The sequence below is a fragment of the Symphalangus syndactylus genome, chromosome 15 (assembly GCF_028878055.3).
Source record: "Symphalangus syndactylus isolate Jambi chromosome 15, NHGRI_mSymSyn1-v2.1_pri, whole genome shotgun sequence".
Taxonomy (NCBI): Eukaryota; Metazoa; Chordata; class Mammalia; order Primates; family Hylobatidae; genus Symphalangus; species Symphalangus syndactylus.
In genome coordinates, this window is record NC_072437.2 from 44294833 (window position 1) to 44314014 (window position 19182).

A 19182-nucleotide genomic window follows, 5' to 3' on the forward strand; every position below is an offset into this window, starting at 1 on the left:
AATAGCTGTTAAATTTTACATTATAGATACTTTTTGACATAAAAAATTTTTATCCATACTTGCACAAATACTCAAAAAGTGTATGTTGAAGGATGGATTAATATAGCAGTGCTTGTGATTGTAAAACCTAGAAACAACCAAAATGTCTTTCAGTTGGGAACCGGTTAAATAAGTAATGGCATAGCCATTCAATGGTAGTCTATGCAGCTCTTTGAAAAAGTAGACCTATATAGCCTAACAAGGAAAGCTGTCCAAATTATATTAAGTAAGAAAAGCAAGTTGCAGAAGAAGGTCCCATTTTTGCATACATTACTCTTTATATTACAAAAAAGTATGTTGTGGCTCACGCCTGTAATCCCAGCACTTTGTGAGGCCAAGGTGGGTGGATCACAAGGTCAGGAGGTTGAGACCATCCTGGCCAACACAGTGAAACCCCGTCTCTACTAAAAATACAAAAATTAGACGGGCATAGTGGCACATGCTTGTAGTCCCAGCTACTTGGGAGGCTGAGGCAGGAGAATCACTTGAATCCAGGAGGTGGAGGTTGCAGTGAGCCGAGATTGCGCCACTGCACTCCAGCCTGGGCGACAGAGCGAGACTCCATCTCAAAAGAAAAAAAAAAAGAGTATGTTTGTATGTGGTTGAAACACATATACATTTTCGGTTTGTTTGCACACCAAGTTTCTAGAACAACACATAGGCTGTTGACACTGGATAGTTTTAAGGGGGCATGGCACTGGTTAGAGGTTTAGAATTTTTTGTTCTACACTCCTATACAAGTTGAGTATTTCCCATTGAACAAGTATTACTTTATTAGTAACATTTAATAATTAAACTATCAAAGAAAGATCAATAAATAAAATATGTTCTATATTAACTAATAAAGGAGAAAATGGCTAGGGGATACAGTCATTGCCTTATATTTTTCTGTGAGTCCCTGTCGTTTACTAAAGTTATAGCTCTTCTATAAGGCAACCAAAATATAACGGCCCAGATCTGAAATAATTTGTTCCCTCTTTTTTTAGACAAAACGAATACACTAAGTTCAGAAAGTATACATTTATATTCATAAATGTAGGATATATCTTTGGCAAATCACCCATGGATGCTTCTTGAGTATTGGAATTGTAGTATATTCCCACTGGAAGTATCTTGTATATTAAAATGTATGCCACTGGGATTTTTTCCAGAATCACAAATCTTTTCAATCTGGAATAGCAGAATTATTTAAAAAAAAAAAGTGTAATGAATGCAAAAGACTAGAAAATTAAACCAAACTAAATATTGACATATTTTAGTAAAACTCTTTATTTACACAACAGGTAATGAATTAGAGGAAGACCTTGAAATTCTTGAGGAGGCTGCATTGCAGGTATTGTCCCAAATGTTTTAAGGATAAACTTTGTACATTAATTTAAAAAGTATTATCACTCAGATCAGCCTATTTGTCTTGACCATTGGGTTCATTCATTAAGTACTTCACTTTATTCATTGGCATTATAGAGATAAATAACATAATTGCTCCCTTTGGTGGGAGAAACGCATGTGAGCCCTATGTATTTGGTGGGTAATTGACTCTGGAGTTAGACAAAAACAAATCAAGTTTTTGTCTAACAAAAACAAAACAAATCTTCAGGAGAAAAAACAAATCAAGTGCCAAGGGGGCGGAAGATGGCTTGCAGAACTCTGGCCATTTAAATTGCATCTTGAAAGAATTTGTTTTTCTTTTTCTTTTTTCTTTTTTTTTTTTTTGCCAGCTAGAGAAAGGGGAAAGACATTTCACAAAGGATGTATAGTTGTGTTATAAGAAGCAGCAAAAGGTGAGGTCGGTACAGTTGGTGAGCTCAGTCTGTGACAAACCAGTATGTCATATTAAGTGGTTAGGGCTAGTTGCCTGTAGACAATTGGGAGCCGTCATTTGTTGTTTTTATTATTGTTTGCTTTACCGTTTTTGCTTGTTTAGGCATTAACTAGCACATTTGGCACTGAATGGAAATACATGAGTACTATATTTCAGTGCAATACCCCTTTGGATCTGTTATGTCAACCTAATATTTCTCAAAATTGCCTAGAGATAACTATATTGTTTTCTTCATTATTCTGACTTCAGCTAGCTAGTAATCTGTAATAGGATGGAAATATCAGAATCTGTAGGCAGCATTTGTCAAATTGTAATACCTACTTAGGCCAAACCAGAGATTCTGATGTACTGCTAAGTGAGCCGCATTGGATACCACACACTGAGAACATCAGTGATGGGGAAAATTTTGCATCTAGCAATGGTGTGAAGATAGAAGAAGAGTTGAGAGTCTCTCAACTGGATCAATGGTACTCAGACCCTAGGATTTGATAGATTTGTAAAATTTTCCAAAAATATTTTTCCCGAGAACTTATTAAGTAAAAACACTCTTTAAAAATGTACTACTTTTTATCAGCAATGTCTTATAAAATAAAAGACATTTTAATAGCCCCAAATGGAAAGATCTTAGAATAGAAGACTCTGTTATGTCCTTAGTTTTTCTAATTCTGCCATGGATCAGAGAACTTTGAGCCCACATTTGGAAAACACCAATTTAGATCATACTTATTTTCTATACTAGGTATATGTAGTTAGTAATAGTGATTTAAATAATATCTGTAGAGCACTTCATAGGTTTCAGCATCTTTAATATTATCTCTCTGTTTTTATAATTACACTTCAAAATCAATATTAGGTCTTGCGTCTTACGATTATAATAACTGAAGTTCAAAGAAGTTTTGTGACTTCTTGAAGATTCAAATGGGAAACAAAGGCTGGTACCCAGACCTTGTAATTGCTAAGGCTAGTGCTTTACATTTTATTTATTTCCTGAGGTGAATTAATCAAAGTGGTAATAATGAAAACATTTATTTCATCTTTATCAAGCACTATTTTAAACATTTTGTGCGTTTTTAACTCCCCACAGCAACCCAATGAATTAAAAAGTTTTATCTCCATTTACAAATGAGGCATAGAGCATTTAGGCATGTCGCCCATGATCACACAGCTAGTGAGCAACTGCACTGGGATTTGTTCGCTGGCAGTTTGGTGACAAAAGAAACCCCATCTCATTAGCTGGGCGTGGTGGTGCATGCCTATAATCCCAGCTACTCAGGAGGCTCAGGCAGGAGAATCGCTTGAACCCGGGAGTCAGAGGTTGAGGTGAGCCGAGATCATGCCATTGTACTCCAGCCCAGGCAACAAGAGTGAAACGCCTTCTCAAAAAAAAAAAAAAAAAGTTCGTGATTTTGAACACTGTCTTCTGATCATAGGGAGCTGTAATGTTGTCAGTAATGTTAAGAAACTTCTGAGTTTTAAAAAGCCACTGGCATCTTGTGTGTATTCCTTTTTTAAAGTGAAGTCTTTGTACCTTAATATTCAAAAATAAAAATAAATCCGGCCGGGCGCGGTGGCTCACGCTTGTAATCCCAGCACTTTGGGAGGCCGAGGCGGGCGGATCACGAGGTCAGGAGATCGAGACCACGGTGAAACCCCGTCTCTACTAAAAATACAAAAAATTAGCCGGGCGCGGTGGCGGGCGCCTGTAGTCCCAGCTACTCGGAGAGGCTGAGGCAGGAGAATGGCGTGAACCCGGGAGGCGGAGCTTGCAGTGAGCCGAGATCGCGCCACTGCACTCTAGCCTGGGCGACAGAGCGAGACTCCGTCTCAAAAAAAAAAAAAAAAAAAAAAAAAAATAAATCCAACAGATATATAATAATACATGTCAGGCAACATCATAGGTGAAGGAGAACTATCAAAGAGTTTCTATTAGTCCATTTTCACACTGCTATAAAGAACTACCTGAGGCTGGGTAATTTATAAAGAAAAGAGGTTTAATTGACTCACAGTTCCCTACATGGCTGAGGAGGCCTCAGGAAACTTACAATCATGGCAGAAGGCAAAAGGGAAGCAAGGCACGTCTTACATGGCAGCAGGAGAGAGAGAAGGGGAAAGGCCTACACACTTATCAAACAACCAGATATTGTAAGGACAACAGCAAGGGGGATGTCTGCCCCCATGATTCAGTCACTTCCCACCAGGTCACTCCCCCAACACGTGGAGATTATAATTCCAGTTGAGATTTGGGTGGGAACACAGAGCCAAACCATATCAGAGTTCATATGTTGTTTATAATTTCAGGGATTATTATGATATATAAAGTGTCATCTAGACCAGATATGGAGAGATCTTTATTATGTTACTGTTCAAGAAAAAAAAAATGATGTCCCAAATTGCCTCTTTTTGGCATGTAAGGTAGTTATTGTGATAATCTAACATGTATTAAACACTTAGTATTTGTTAGGCAATGTATTGTATATTTTATATGCATTATTTAGTTTAAATTTTATAACTGTGTAAGAGAGAGATTATTTGACTACCAGTTTATACATTTTACAGATTCAGGGATGGTAACTTTTTATCTTAAGAGCACACAGCAAATAATTTGTCCAAAGCCAGGATTTGAACTTAAGTCTATTTGATTCCAAAGATGATTATTTTTGAAACTGTATAATTTCAAATTTGATAGTACTAGAAATGTAATTATTTTCTATGAAAAAAATTTTTTGGAATTTATTTTATAGTCAGTAAAAATTTTTCAGAGTTTCAGCATTTAAAACAAGTCTTTCCAAAAACATAAGACTTGCTTGTCAGATAGGTGAAACCTAAAATTTGTTTTATCCGTCTCTTCTTCTTAACTTTAGTAAGGCTTAGACAGGCTAATGAGGTGTGTGTGCTGCCACAATCAGGCTTCCACCCACTTTTTACCCAAGTCAAGACCTTGGTGCCCACCCACCCAAGAGAACAGACACACCTTACTCATGATAGCTGCCTGTAAGGGGGACTTAAAAAGAGGGAAGCCGGGTGCAGTGGCTCAGGCTTATAATCCCAGCATTTTGATAGGCCAAGGTGGGAGGATTGCTTGAGGCCAGGAGTTCAAGACCAGCCTGGGCAACATAGCAAGACCCCATCTCTACAAAAAGTTTTTTTAAAAAATTAGCCAGCCATGGTGGCATACGCCTGTAGTGCCAGCTACTTGGGAGGCTGAGGCAGAAGGATTGCTTGAGCCCAGGAGGTCGAGGCTACAATGAGCTATGATGGCACCACTGTACTCCAGCCTGGGTGGCAGAGTAAGGCCCTGTCTCAAAAAGAAAAAAGGGGGAAACATCCACAGTTGCTGACAGAAGGGAGCTCTGGCCCTGAAAAATGAGGACATAACATACAGAGGACTGGCGTGGAAGGAGATACACCATTTTATCCAGCATGCAGATCTCTGACAAGGCATTTATTTTTGAGGGAGGAAAGAGACTGGAAATATTGTCTCATATTTTTCTCTCATAGGAATTTCCTATTCTGTGGGTTAAAATAAGGAACAGTGGGGTATGTGGAGAAAACGATTTCTCCACAAAGGCCTATCTGAAAGTATCTGCATGTTGAAAAATTTTATGTAATTTAAGTTTTATTTTTAAGAATATATATTCTTTTTTACTTAACAGGTGTGCAAAACCCATTCTGGAATTCTTGGAAAGGGTCTAGCTCTTTCTCATTCACCAACTATATTAGAAGCACTTGAGGGAAATTTACCACTCCAAATCCAAAGCAATGAACAGTCTTTTCTGGATGATTTTATTGCCTGCGTCCCAGGATCAAGTGGTGGAAGGCTTGCAAGGTAAATGTACTTTAAGTTACTTACTTTATATTAGGGCTTTCGTCTTTCTTCATTTCTGAAAGAGGGGAGTCATTAGAATATTAAAATGCTACTTTAAAAAAGTCTGGTTTATGTATGTTTAACTTGCTGAAATATAAAATGATAGTTAATATTTTTGTTTGGTGGTTGTTTGTTTGTTTGTTTGTTTTTGAGAGAGAGGGTCTCACGCTGTTACCCAGGCTGGAGTGCAGTGGCATGATCTCAACTCACTGCAACCTCCACTTCCTGGACTCAAGCGATTCTTGTGCCTCAGCCTCCCAAGTAGCTGGGCTTACAGATATGCCACCACACCCGGCTGTTTTTCTTTTTCATATTTTTTGTAGAAACAGAGTTTCACCATGTTGCCCAGGCTGGAATAGTTATGATAGTATATGATAAGACCGGGTGCAATGTCTCATGCCTGTAATCCCAGCACTTTAGGAGGCTGAGGTAAGTGGATTGCTAGAACATAGGAGTTGGAGACAAGTCTGGCCAACATGGTGAAACCCTGTGTCTGCAAAAAATACAAAAATTAGCCAGGCATGGTGGCACACTCCTGTAGTCCCAGCTACTTGGAGGCCGAGGTGGAAGGATTGCTCAAACCCTGGAGGCAGAGGTTGCTGTGATTGTGCCAATGCAATCCATGGTGAAACCCTGTCTCTGCAAAAAATACAAAAATTAGCCAAGCATGGTGGCACACACCTGTAGTCCCAGCTTCTTGGAGGCTGAGGTGGGATGATTGCTCAGACCTTGGAGGTGGAGGTTGCTGTGCTTGTGCCACTGCAACCCAGCTTGGGCAACAGAGCAAGACCCTATCTCAAAAAAAATTAACTAATTAAATTAAATGTATTATAGTTGTTAATTGATTATTTTTGTTGCTTTTTGTTTTTAGGATGAAAAGGGAAAAAAAATATGCTGGCCTGCATGATTTTACTAGTAAAAAAAAATCCCAACTTTTTTCTGGTTTTAATTTTAAAATTGCAGAGATTACTCTTTAGTTTTTAAAAATCACAAAATAGTGATTGGAGAGGAATATCAAATCACTTAAGTCAGCCTCACTACTATACTATGCAGACATTTTTATGTAATGCATGGTAGAATTACTTATTACTCAGCTCACAGGACAACTTGAATGTGTAGATCACAGAATGAATTCAGGAATGGACATCACAAATTACACAACATTGATGCATTTTAGTTGGAAAGCAAGGTAATGAGGAAGATAGTTGAGAAACTGTGCGAAGAAAAGGTGGGCAGTACACCTTGAACCTGGCTGCTGCCAGGCAAGAAGAGGGTCATTTCTACCCCTGCTTTTACAGAGACACTGCGTTTTCCAGGATGGCAGAGTAAGGTGGAGCTCCTTCAGAGAGAATGAGCCTGCTCAGGACTTCAAATTATACACAACCTACATTTCGTGTTCTTGGTGATTTTAAATTAGCCATAGTTAAAATTTCAAGTTTCCTGGTTTTAAAAAGTATTTTTATACTGTATTTAAATATCAGAAATCTCCTGTGCTTAGGCATGTTTTTTAAATGGATTTGTCCTTAACAGTTTCCGAGGGAGACACTCATGATTATCACTGAGTTGGAAATGAAGATAATGTTTTAGCATTTTGTTTGATACAAGTTTTGTTCATTTGGCTTAATTTTATATTAATCGTTGAAGATGCTGATCAGTGTTTGGGGTTTTGTTTGTTTTTCAATACTGTTAGGTGGCTTCAGCCAGATTCATATGCTGATCCTCAGAAAACATCTTTGATCCTGAATAAGGATGATATTCGTTGTGGTTGGCCTACCACCATAACTGTTCAAACAAAAGACCAGTATGGGGATGTGGTACATGTTCCCAATATGAAGGTAATTATCACTGGATTAAATTAGCAGACATCTATATACTGGCTGTGGTGACTGATAAAATTTTAGAAATGCCAAGTGCTGAGAGTCCATTTGTTTTGCCCTCTTTATATAATGGGTGATGCTGAAAGTTTGTTTAAATGACTTGTTTATGTTAATTAGTCCCCAAGTGTCCAAGTTACATCTGTTTTTTTTTTTTTTTTGTGAGTTTGTTCTTTACATTTTGCTACCTGTTACGGTGACTCAAAGGAAGGATAAGAAAGTATCCATCTAAAGAGTGCCAGACACGTAGAGTGAAGGCCTCAATACGTATTGATTGAATAAATGCATGAAAGAATACATTTTTAAATTTTGTATATAGTTTTGAAAGACTCAAGTACATTCTGTGTTTGATTATTGAAACCACATTTTAAAAATAACACTCATACTTATTAAATAAGTTAGAAATATATGAGTTTAGATTGTAAAAGAATGAGGAATTGAAATAGTTGTATACCATATTGATGAATATAGAGTTTTTAGGATACCTCTTACCTGAAATATTAATTAATAATGATATTTCAGAGCATATTATATGTAATTATTTGTGATTTAATCTGTTAATATGAATATCTCATTTAAAACTTTTATTTCTGAAAAAATCATATTGAATAAAATTTTATATAGGCAGTCCCCAGCCGTCTCCTCCTTCAAAGTTGTCTTATAGAGTGATTGGTTGTTTGAAGCTTAGAGCTGATTAAGCCACAAAATCGTTTTTGCTCATTGGGTGGCTAATTTTGCCTCAATATTATTTTCAGTAGAACTATTTCAACTACTTCATGCATTCTTTCATTTATAGCGTGAAGAAGTACCATTCCAATGTAGCATCTTACCTAAGTAAAAAATAAGAGCACATTGCTTACATGACTTAAGACCAGTAAATAAAACTGTATGGAAAAGCTTTCAACCCTTACACTAAATCAAAATCAGTCTTTTAGCAGTATCTTTCAAATATTTGGCCATGATCCATAGTTAGAATTTTTATTATAACCCAAAGATATAAATATAATATATGATGGAATAGTGTCTATGTAATAGCATATATTAAGTGCATATAATATGCTTTATATATACATACACACATACATACATAATATGCTATACTCTGATATTTTCTCTATCTTATTTTTTAAGGCAAGTCATACCCTTCGCAAAGTGAGTTCATGCCTACTTGGAATTATTCTATAAAATGCAAAAAGCATCACAAATTATAAGAAAAAAATGAATTAAAAATAAAGTTATCCTGATAGTGATATGAAAAAAATTACTACTCAAGGACAGATTTTTGATCACAGTACAGTACACATTAAGATGTTGAAGGGCTTGTGTATTGTGTATTCACTGATGAATTTCTCAATGTAGTGAGTTGTTAAATCCAATCTCTAAACCCTCAAGATTAAGTTTTTTATTCATGTGAGAACATTCTAATACCACGTTCATACTGTTACGCTTCTGGTATTTCTTTAGTTGTATTTTCTTTCTTGTGTTTTCTCATTTGCACCTTTTATTATCTCTTTTGATATCTGGTATGTTTATATCTTGCATTTGAAAGTCAGCCTTTATCTTTCTTTTCATCTTAGAGTTCTTTTTTTAACCATATGATGGATCTGCTTTTTTTTTTCCTCTTCTCCTTCCCTCTCCTCTTTCACTTTCACCTGTTTCTCCTTTTTCTTTCTTTTCTTCCTCTTCTTTCTCCTCCATATATTTGCTTTTCCTACTTTGTATCTTTCCTTGCCTTAAACCTCTTACTCAGTGTGCTCTAAATTCATGTCAGATTTATCCAATTTAGATACTTTCTAGAAAACCACTCTAAATACTATCTAGAAGAAGTGATTTGTGCTCCTACTGATGTTTAATGTATTAATATCATATTAACTGGAAACAAAATTAATTTAACCTATTTTACTTTCAGCCTATTAGTATATGAAGTCTTAGGAGTACTTTAGACTGTTCTTAAATTGTTAAAATCTTTATGCAGTGATAGCTAATTATTTGAAACATAAAAGTTGATTTGCAGCTAATATTTCAGTGAGTTCCAAAATGCTTTCGAAAGCAACAAGTGTTACTGTTATAATTTTTTACTTATAAAATGACTGTCCCCTACCAGTGATAAAATGAGTTAGACCTAAACACACGTATTGTACCAATGTCAATTTCCTGGTTTTCGTTCAGTACCAGCAGTGTTTGGCAGTGTTGGATAAAAGGTAGCCATTGGGGGAACCCGAGTGAAGAGTACATAGGACATATCATCTACTTTTGAAACTTCCTGTAAATTAAAAAAAAAAAGTTTATTTTAAAGAAATCTTATTGACAAGAGAAAGTCACATAGGAAATAAAAGAATAACTTTTTTTTTAAAGTAGCACAGTTTGCAAAAGAAAGCAGAATGGTTATTCTATAATGTCTCAGTTTTCTTAGAGTATAAAATTATTCAGTGATTTACTTCAAGGTTCATGGTGCATACACACATAGACTCTAATGATAATTTATTAAATACTTAGGGTAAATATAGTTGCTTACAGAAAGGTTAAATTGAAATACTATGTATAAAAAGTGTCTAATTTAATATCAAATATGTTTGATACAGGAGAGTTCCCTTGACCCCTTTTGGGACTTGGGACGTGGGTGTGGTGTGGCTCATTTACTTGGCTGCTGCACTCAAACCCCTTGCAGGATAGCGAGCACCCAGGCAAGCAGGTGCCAGGGCCCAGGCAAGTGCCTTTGGGCTCCAGCCCCACAGCAGCGTCTAGGGGTGTGTCACAATTAATGCTTTTTTAGCTTTGTTGTCTGTGGATGGCTAAGTGTTAAACAGCTCAGTGAAGAGTCAGCATGACAGCCTTTTTGAGTTCCCACACCCAGTGTGTCCTGAATTCTTGTCCGGCATTCAGGAAGAATCAGGTCATATTAACAGTTTGAAACGTGATGAATGCGTGAATACGGCAGAATTTTTTTTTTTTTTTTTTTTGAGACAGAGTCTCACTCTGTCGCCCAGGCTGGAGTGCAGTGGCGCCATCTCGCCTCACTGCAAGCTCCACTTCCCGGGTTCACTCCATTCCCCTGCCTCAGCCTCCCGAGTAGCTGGGACTACAGGCGCCCGCCACTACGCCTGGCTAATTTTTTGTATTTTTATAGAGACAGGGTTTCACCGTATTAGCCAGGATGGTCTCGATCTCCTGACCTCGTGATTCTCCCGCCACAGACTGCCAAAGTGCTGGGATTACAGATGTGAGCCACCACGCCCAGCCACGGCGGATTTTATCAAACGGTGGAAGTGGCTGTCAGCGGAAGGGGAGCTGGAAAGGGCATGGTGTGAGAAGAAGGTGATATTTCCCTGAAGCCCAGCCGTCTCCAGCTACCCTCCTCTCCGAAGTGGTGCCGTCTGAGGTTGAGCCGCACGTCTATCAGTTGCTGCTTCTCCTCTTGATATTCGCCACTTGTCTCTCTGCTAGCTGAAGTCTAGGATTTATATGGGCATAGGGTAGGGGGGCAGGGCTGGCCAAAAAAGCAACATTTAGGCGGAATACAAGGATAAACTGTTCTCATTTAGGGCCATGGTTTCCAGGCTTGAGGGTGGGGCCTTTGCCAGGGAACCACTTTCTCCTATCCAGTATATCCCTGACTCCTGTCTGTATCATCTTCAAATTTTTAAATTATGTTTAAAGTGTAAAGCTTTTTATGCTGGCACATGTGTTTGGGTTGAAATTTTAACCATATACCTGTAAACTGCTGTTTTTTAAATATAAGAATGGGTTTTTAATATTTCCAGGGGTTTGTGTCGGTCTAAATACTGGTCTCTTGTAACCTCACCTGAAGATAGTGGTCACTTAATGGAACATATTTGTCATCTGTGCCTAACATTATGTAAATAGTGAAAGTCTCAAACTACGGATTCCATAGAATCACATTATTAAGAACAATAAACATTAAAGACAGTCTGTAGTTCTGAGGTAGCTCTCAATTACTTAAAAATACTATCACTTTTATCTCTGCTACTTTTTCTTTTTCTTTTTTTTTTTCAGTTTTTTTTTTTTTATTATACTTTAGGTTTTAGGGTACATGTGCACAATGTGCAGGTTTGTTACATATGTATCCATGTGCCACGTTGATTGCCTGCACCCATTAACTCGTCATTTAGCATTAGGTATATCTCCTAATGCTGTCCCTCCCCCCTCCCCCGACCCCACAACAGTCCCCGGAGCGTGATGTTCCCCTTCTTGTGTCCATGAGTTCTCATTGTTCAATTCCCACCTATGAGTGAGAACATGCGGTGTTTGGTTTTTTGTCCTTGCGATAGTTTACTGAGAATGATGTTTTCCAGTTTCATCCATGTCCCTACAAAGGATATGAACTCATCCCTTTTTATGGCTGCATAGTATTCCATGGTGTATATGTGCCACATTTTCTTAATCCAGTCTATCGTTGTTGGACATTTGGGTTGGTTCCAACTCTTTGCTATTGTGAATAGTGCCACAATAAACATACGTGTGCATGGTAACCACAACAGAGACATAGATCAGTGGAACACAACAGAGCCCTCAGAAATGATGCCGCATAGCTACAACTATCTGATCTTTGACAAACCTGACAAAAACAAGAAATGGGGAAAGGATTCCCTATTTAATAAATGGTGCTGGGAAAACTGGCTAGCCATAGGTAGAAAGCTGAAACTGGATCCCTTCCTTACACCTTATACAAAAATTAATTCAAGATTGATTAAAGACTTAAATGTTAGACCTAAAACCATTAAAATCCTACAAGAAAACCTAGGCAATACCATTCATGACATAGGCGTGGGCAAGGACTTCATGTCTAAAACACCAAAAGCAATGGCAACAAAAGCCAAAATCGACAAATGGGATCTAATTAAACTAAAGAGCTTCTGCACAGCAAAAGAAACTACCATCAGAGTGAACAGGCAACCTACAGAATGGGAGAAAATTTTTGCAACCTACTCATCTGACAAAGGGCTAATATCCAGAATCTACAATGAACTCAAACATATTTACAAGAAAAAAACAAACAACCCCATCAAAAAGTGGGCAAAGGACATGAACAGACACTTCTCAAAAGAAGACATTTATGCAGCCAAAAAACACATGAAGAAATGCTCCTCATCACTGGCCATCAGAGAAATGCAAATCAAAACCACAGTGAGATACCATCTCACACCAGTTAGAATGGCCATCATTAAAAAACCAGGAAACAACAGGTGCTGGAGAGGATGTGGAGAAATAGGAACACTTTTACACTGTTGGTGGGACTATAAACTAGTTCAACCATTGTGGAAGTCAGTGTGGCGATTCCTCAGGGATCTAGAAGTAGAAATACCATTTGACCCAGCCATCCCATTACTGTGTATATACCCAAAGGACTATAAATCATGCTGCTATAAAGACACATCTCTGCTACTTTTTCTATTTCTGTGACAATCCTGTTGAATTACCTCTTCTTGCCAACCACGAAACTGTTGTCTGTAAGGAGCAGCAGAAACTTTGAGTAAAGCTCAGAATGGTGATACCTGTCGAAGAACTAAAGTGGTATTCAAATTGTATGTACATTTGTGGTTGCCTAGGGGTCAAGTGTTTTTCTGCCAATGCATAAACAAATAAAAACAATGTTTTCTTATAATTCCTGGAAAATATTTCTGAAAAGTATTTTTCAGAAATAGTAGAGTTAGTAGATGAAATAGTAGAGTTAGTAGATGAAAGATAGTCCCGTTTTATTGTTGAAGAAATTGAGTTGCAAAGTTATAATTCCTGGAAAATATATCTAAAAGGTATTTTTATAAGACAATTTGTATTTTCAATATATTAACATCCTTAACGAATCTGTTTTTTGCATCTATACTGTAGAGTTAGTGGACGAAAGATAGTCCCATTTTATTGTTGAAGAAAGTGAGTTGCAAAGTTTAATTATTAATAGATTGCTTAAATCAAATGTTTATGTTGGTGATAGAGCTGTCTAATAATATTCTTTCTTCACCAGAGTAAAGAAACATATTTGGGCTTTAGGTGTAAGATTTGTTTTATTAAGTGTTAATTTTTGAAACTTCTATCAATAGAGTACATTTTCTTCCGTAGAACAGTGCAACTCAAACTGACATTAGTGCTTTAAAATGTGCTGAGATTGTGGGAAAGCATTTACACTTGCATTACCTGATAAAATAATTTGTTAGTCCCTGCAATAACTTAATGTAGATTTGTTCTACTATCTTTTCCTGTACTTTATTAGTGATGCATTTGTTCTTATGTTTTGATATCTCTGATTATGTATTCCAAAACTATGAGGCCTTGTTTTACACTGTGTTCATGGTTTGTATTGTCAACCCATCTTGAGGTCATTCGAACTCTTTTCAATAAGCCTTTGAAGGGAATGCCAGAGATAGACCAATGCTAACATAAAGTATACATAATTATGAGTTTATAATTGTAAGTTGCTTATTTTGATGTCAGTGACAATTAAATAATAATAGTATTTGGTTTCTATAATACCGTGTTTAGGTGGAAGTGAAAGCTGTCCCTGTTTCTCAGAAAAAAACGTCTTTACAACAAGATCAAGCAAAGAAACCTCAAAGGATTCCTGGCAGTCCTGCAGTAACAGCTGCATCTTCTAATACTGACATGACTTATGGAGGGCTGGCATCACCAAAGCTAGATGTTTCATATGAACCAATGATAGTGAAGGAAGCTCGATATATTGCCATAACAATGATGAAGGTGATTTATTTTACTTATCAGAAAAATTTTAGTTTTCAACATTTGTTTATTTAACCAACATTTCAGTGATTCAGATGCAGACATGAAATTATAAGTCCAAAGAGCATTTGATGGGTATTAAATTTGCAGCAACACTTTTAAGATGATGTTATCCTGTCTTCAGAGAGGATTTTCATTGGTTTTTGGCAGATGTCCAGAGGGGATCACCAATTACAGACCAATTTAATCGAATCAGAGATACAGATGGATTAGGCTGAGTTTCAGTTCCTGTGAAAGTACTTGTCTACTTTTGACCAGGAACAGTGGCCCACACCTATAATCCCAGTGCTTTGGGAGGCTAAGGAGGGAGCATCACTTGAGGCCAAGAGTTCAAGACTAGCCTCAGTAACGTAGTGAGATCCCATGTCTACAAAATAAAATAAAATTTCTAAGTACTTGTCTATTTGCAGTTTACTATTCATGCTAGAATGTATCTCTTCAGGGTTTTGGGGTTTACCTATGCCCCCTTCAGTTTTGGGTTCTCTCAAATGCCAAATGTATCTCCTAGAGCTCTTTGGGATTTTTAGCTCTCTAATACCTTTAGACATTTAAAAAATATATATTTTGGGTGTTTTAGTTATCTTCAGAGACAATGTTAGTCTAAATTATCAAAATAGTCATTATTTGAATCTGAAGTTTGTAATTTTGGCATTTTCAGAGAGCAATGGTGAGCCATTGAAGGCTTTTAGGTAGAGGAATGGCTTGATTAGATTTGTGTTTTATAATGATTATGGTGGAATATGGACAGTGTAATTGGGCAGATGATCAAGAAACATGGCTTGGTTTTAGTCTCTTTAGGGGACTATTGACTTAATTTGGTGAGATATGCTGATCAATTGGACTAGTGAGTTGTCAATCAGGATAGATTCAATAGAATCAGTAGAACCTGGTAGCTAGTGGAGGTGGAGTAAAGAAGAAAGGTAGGAAATAAAAGATGAAATTCACATTTTGAGCTTGTGTCCAATTGATAATGGAAGAGGGGCAGGTTTTGGTTGAGAAAGATAACAGATTCAGTTTTGGATGAGGTGAGTTTTAGATACTTCTGAAATACCTACGTGAAGATGTATAAAACAAAGTTAGATGTGCAGACCTGAGTGATCACAGTCTGACCTCAAGAAAAGGATTTGGGAATCATTAGCACTTACATTACTTATGAAGTCGTGGGAATAGATGATACCTTCTATGGTGAATGAAGACAGAAGTTCCAGGATAGGATCCTAAGAAATACCAATATCACTGAGTCACAGACTCTTCTCTACTTCAGAAGCATCTGGAGCACTTACTTTAAAAAAAAGATTTCCAAGCACCCAGAGATTTAGATTCAGTGGGTTTGGAGAGAGGTTCAGGAATTTGCCTGAAACAAATATGCAGAGTGATTCAAATTCAAAACCTAAACTTTGAGAAATACTGATTTATACGATAGATAAGAGAAAAAGAAAGGAAAAGGAAAAACAATTCACATTGGTAAGAATACTAGCCAAAGAAGCAACACATAATTAAGGGAATAGCTGAAGTGAGTGTAGATAAGCCTCTCAAGATGTTTGACTATAGAAAGAACCAGAGGAAATGGAATTGAGTGAAGGCTTTGGAGTATGGGATCTTATTAATAGAGACAGACTTACATATTTGAGTGCTGATTAGGAGGTAATTGAGAGAAAGAAAATAATAAAGATACTCTGAATATAAAAATAGAATCTAGAGCTCAAGTGGTAGCATTGGCCTTAAATAGGAGGAGTAGTGCTTGTTTCATTCTACCAGGAGAAGGAAAAGAAAGCTTAATACAGATGCTAGTAAATTGTAGGTTTTACAGCCAAAGGAATTATTTAAAACAGTAATTATATGTTTTGGAATGGAAATGGAAGTGATGAATCTTAGGGTCAAGGTTTTGAAACAAAGGGGATAAAATGAAATTGTTATTCTAGAGATTAAAAGAAAGCACCGATCAGAAAAGATTTATTAGATGCCTTTGAATAATCAGTTGAAATTGAAGATTATTTGTGAATAACAGTGTGAGTCATATGAGCATGGATAAAAATCATTTGGATTGATCTAGCATTAAAATTTTGCTAGATAGTTCAGCAAAAGAACAGTGGAACAAGGAAATTGAGTATATGGTAGCTAAAGAGAGGACAGTGGAACCTAATTTAGTTTGGAAGGGAAGAAATTTCAGAGAGTCAAGGAAGTAAGAGGGACTAGACGTCAAAGTAGATATAGGAATAGTTATTGAGGTAAAAAACTGAACAGGCCATTTTATTTTTATTTCAGAGACAGAACAGTTCTGAGTAATGTCACAGGTCTGTGACTTGGTGTGAGTGGCTGGAAGAAAAGTTGAAGTTATTGAGGTTAAAGAAATCAGGGAATGAGAAACTAGAGTTCTAGGTGAATTGTCCACTGGCTGTTAAAGAATTCTCTTCTCTCACTTTTTACTCACCAAATTAATAGTCTCATTATGAATTCTACATCTGAAATAAATATTTGTCTCATTTTTTAAAAAATCCATCTTACACATTTGGCTATTTTAGCATCAAAGTTTAAAATCATTTCTACTATTAAAAAAAAAAAGCAAGGGTAAAAATTCTTCTCTATTCCAACACTCGCTTAAGGAATTTAGTTTCTAGTCTCCTTACCTCCCTAATCTTTTAGTTTCCTATGAACATGCTTCAATTTGTATAATTTCTTTTACAAATTTTGTTAACCACAACGGAATGCAGTATTTCAAACATGTTCTGAGTAGCCTAGGTTTAGAGCAGTTATGGAATACCATTCCCAAACAATATCTGTGAAATGTTAATTCAGGTCCCAGGAAAGGAAATTTTCCTTATCAACCATTCACAGATACTATGTATTCACTCAGTAGTGAGCCAAGTATTGTAGAGGATGGAAAGATGAGATATGGTCTCTTCTTTCATTACTAAGTGTGTTAATAATACGTATTTGAGGGAAAGTGATGAAGTAGAAAATACATTGTACATAAAGTCTAGAAACATGGATTTCCTTTTCTCACCTTTGTATGGCTAAAGACTCAGCCTTGGCTTGCATTTTTCTCATGTGTAACTTTTGAGTAGGTAAAGGCAGCTAGATCATTTCTAATTCATTTTTATGAAAACAAAAAGGGTAGAGAGAAGGAAGGGGGCTTTGAGTTTGCTTCCTTTTACTGTAACTACAGGAGGAGTTAGAAGTAAATGAGCAGTTGGACATCTTGACCTGAACCTTGAAAGATAATGATTTCTTTGCTAATGTTGCAGGCATACAGAAGTATTCAGAATAACATGCCAAGTTTCATGTACCTACATCCCATTTTTGTCTTTACATTTTACCATAATTGTTTCAGGTCATTTTGTTATTTTTTTATTAAGAAACAGATTGCTACAGGTACAATTGAAGCCTGCATAAACCCTTCCTCAGACCCATTACCACCCCTTCCTTAGAGGTAACCACTGCCCTGAGTGTAGTGATTCTCATTCCTGTATATATTTTTAGGCTCTTACTGAATACAAATTTATTCATAAGCAGTATATTTTGGGTTGTTCAATATGTTTTCCATAAGTCTATAAAATAATATCATATTGTATGTATCATTTTGCCAGATTTTTGCTTAATGTTGTTTTTGAGGTTCAGCCATCTAGCTATAGGTCATTCATTTTAACTGCTTTAAAGTATTCCATTGAGTTACTTACTATTCCATAATCTGTCCATTCTCCCATTGATGGACACTTATTATAAACTGTACTGAAATGAACATTCTGTATTTGTCTCCTTTTGTACATGAGCAAGAGTTTCTGTAAGAAACTTATAAGTATACATACTTATAAGTGGAATTGTTAAGTTGTAGGGCATGCACAACTACAACTACATTAAGTATTGCCAAAACTCACACTCCTACAAGCAATGTATGAAAGTAGCAGGTGCTACATGTTCTCCTCTGCACTTGGTTCTTACCAACACAATTTGATGACCATGATATGATTTATTTTAGTTTTGTTTTAATTCGTATTTTCTTCCAAGTTTAGTTAAATAACTTTTCTAGTCTTTATTGACCTTTCAGATTTCTTCTTCAGAGAATTGGCTTGACTCTCTTTTTTTGTTGTTGTTTATATCTTTTGTATGGATTTATTCTTTATAAGTTATGCATGCGTATCACCTTTGGGTTGTACGAGTTACAAATCTCCTTCTCCAAGGTGGAAGCTTTTCCTATCTTTATAGTATCTTTGTTTTGGAAAACTTTAAAATTTTAATTTACTCAAAAGATGTTATCTGTTTTTTTCTTTTGCTTTTTTTTTTTTTAAGTTTTGGTGTTCACTTTTGGATCTTCAAACCATGTAAAATTTATCTTTAATAAATGGTCTAATGTAGGTAATTTTTTTTCTTTTTCTCCTATATGGATAACCAGTTGTCTCACAACCATTTATTGAATAATGTATTGCTCTGTTAATTGAGAATGTTTCTAAATGATTTTACAATTGTTACTGGTCTCTTTCTTAAAGGTTTATGAAAATTATTCATTTGAAGAACTACGTTTTGCATCACCAACTCCTAAGAGGTAAGGATCGTTTTCTCAAAGTATAACCAAAACGTGTTGTCAGCTGCTTGCAATTAAAATCATCCTGCATTTCAACTTTATTTTCTATAAATAAATACTTTATAGCATTTTTCTAGGTTGCCGATAGAGATTTGTCACATAATAATGTATAGATTTGCAGAAAGAATGTGTTTACATTCAACTGTAATACTGCCAATATATTACATAATACTACCTACTAGTGAAAGTAGGTATGTAAAGTAGATATCTAGTATTTAAAAATGTTTAAATTGACTTTTTTAGGTTGATTAGT

General features: G+C 36.2%; 1 protein-coding gene across 23 annotated transcripts in view; it reads left to right on the plus strand.

The window, feature by feature from the left end:
* The window catches only part of MYCBP2 (MYC binding protein 2), a 284800-nt gene that overhangs the window by 158696 nt on the left and 106922 nt on the right, over window positions 1-19182 (plus strand). For all 23 annotated transcript variants that reach the window (XM_055244152.2, XM_055244162.2, XM_055244155.2 and 20 more), the window contains 5 exons: window positions 1323-1372; window positions 5515-5687; window positions 7417-7561; window positions 14096-14311; window positions 18835-18890. In XM_055244152.2, the coding sequence (XP_055100127.2) occupies window positions 1323-1372; window positions 5515-5687; window positions 7417-7561; window positions 14096-14311; window positions 18835-18890 (640 nt within the window). The remainder of the gene's footprint in view (window positions 1-1322; window positions 1373-5514; window positions 5688-7416; window positions 7562-14095; window positions 14312-18834; window positions 18891-19182) is intronic.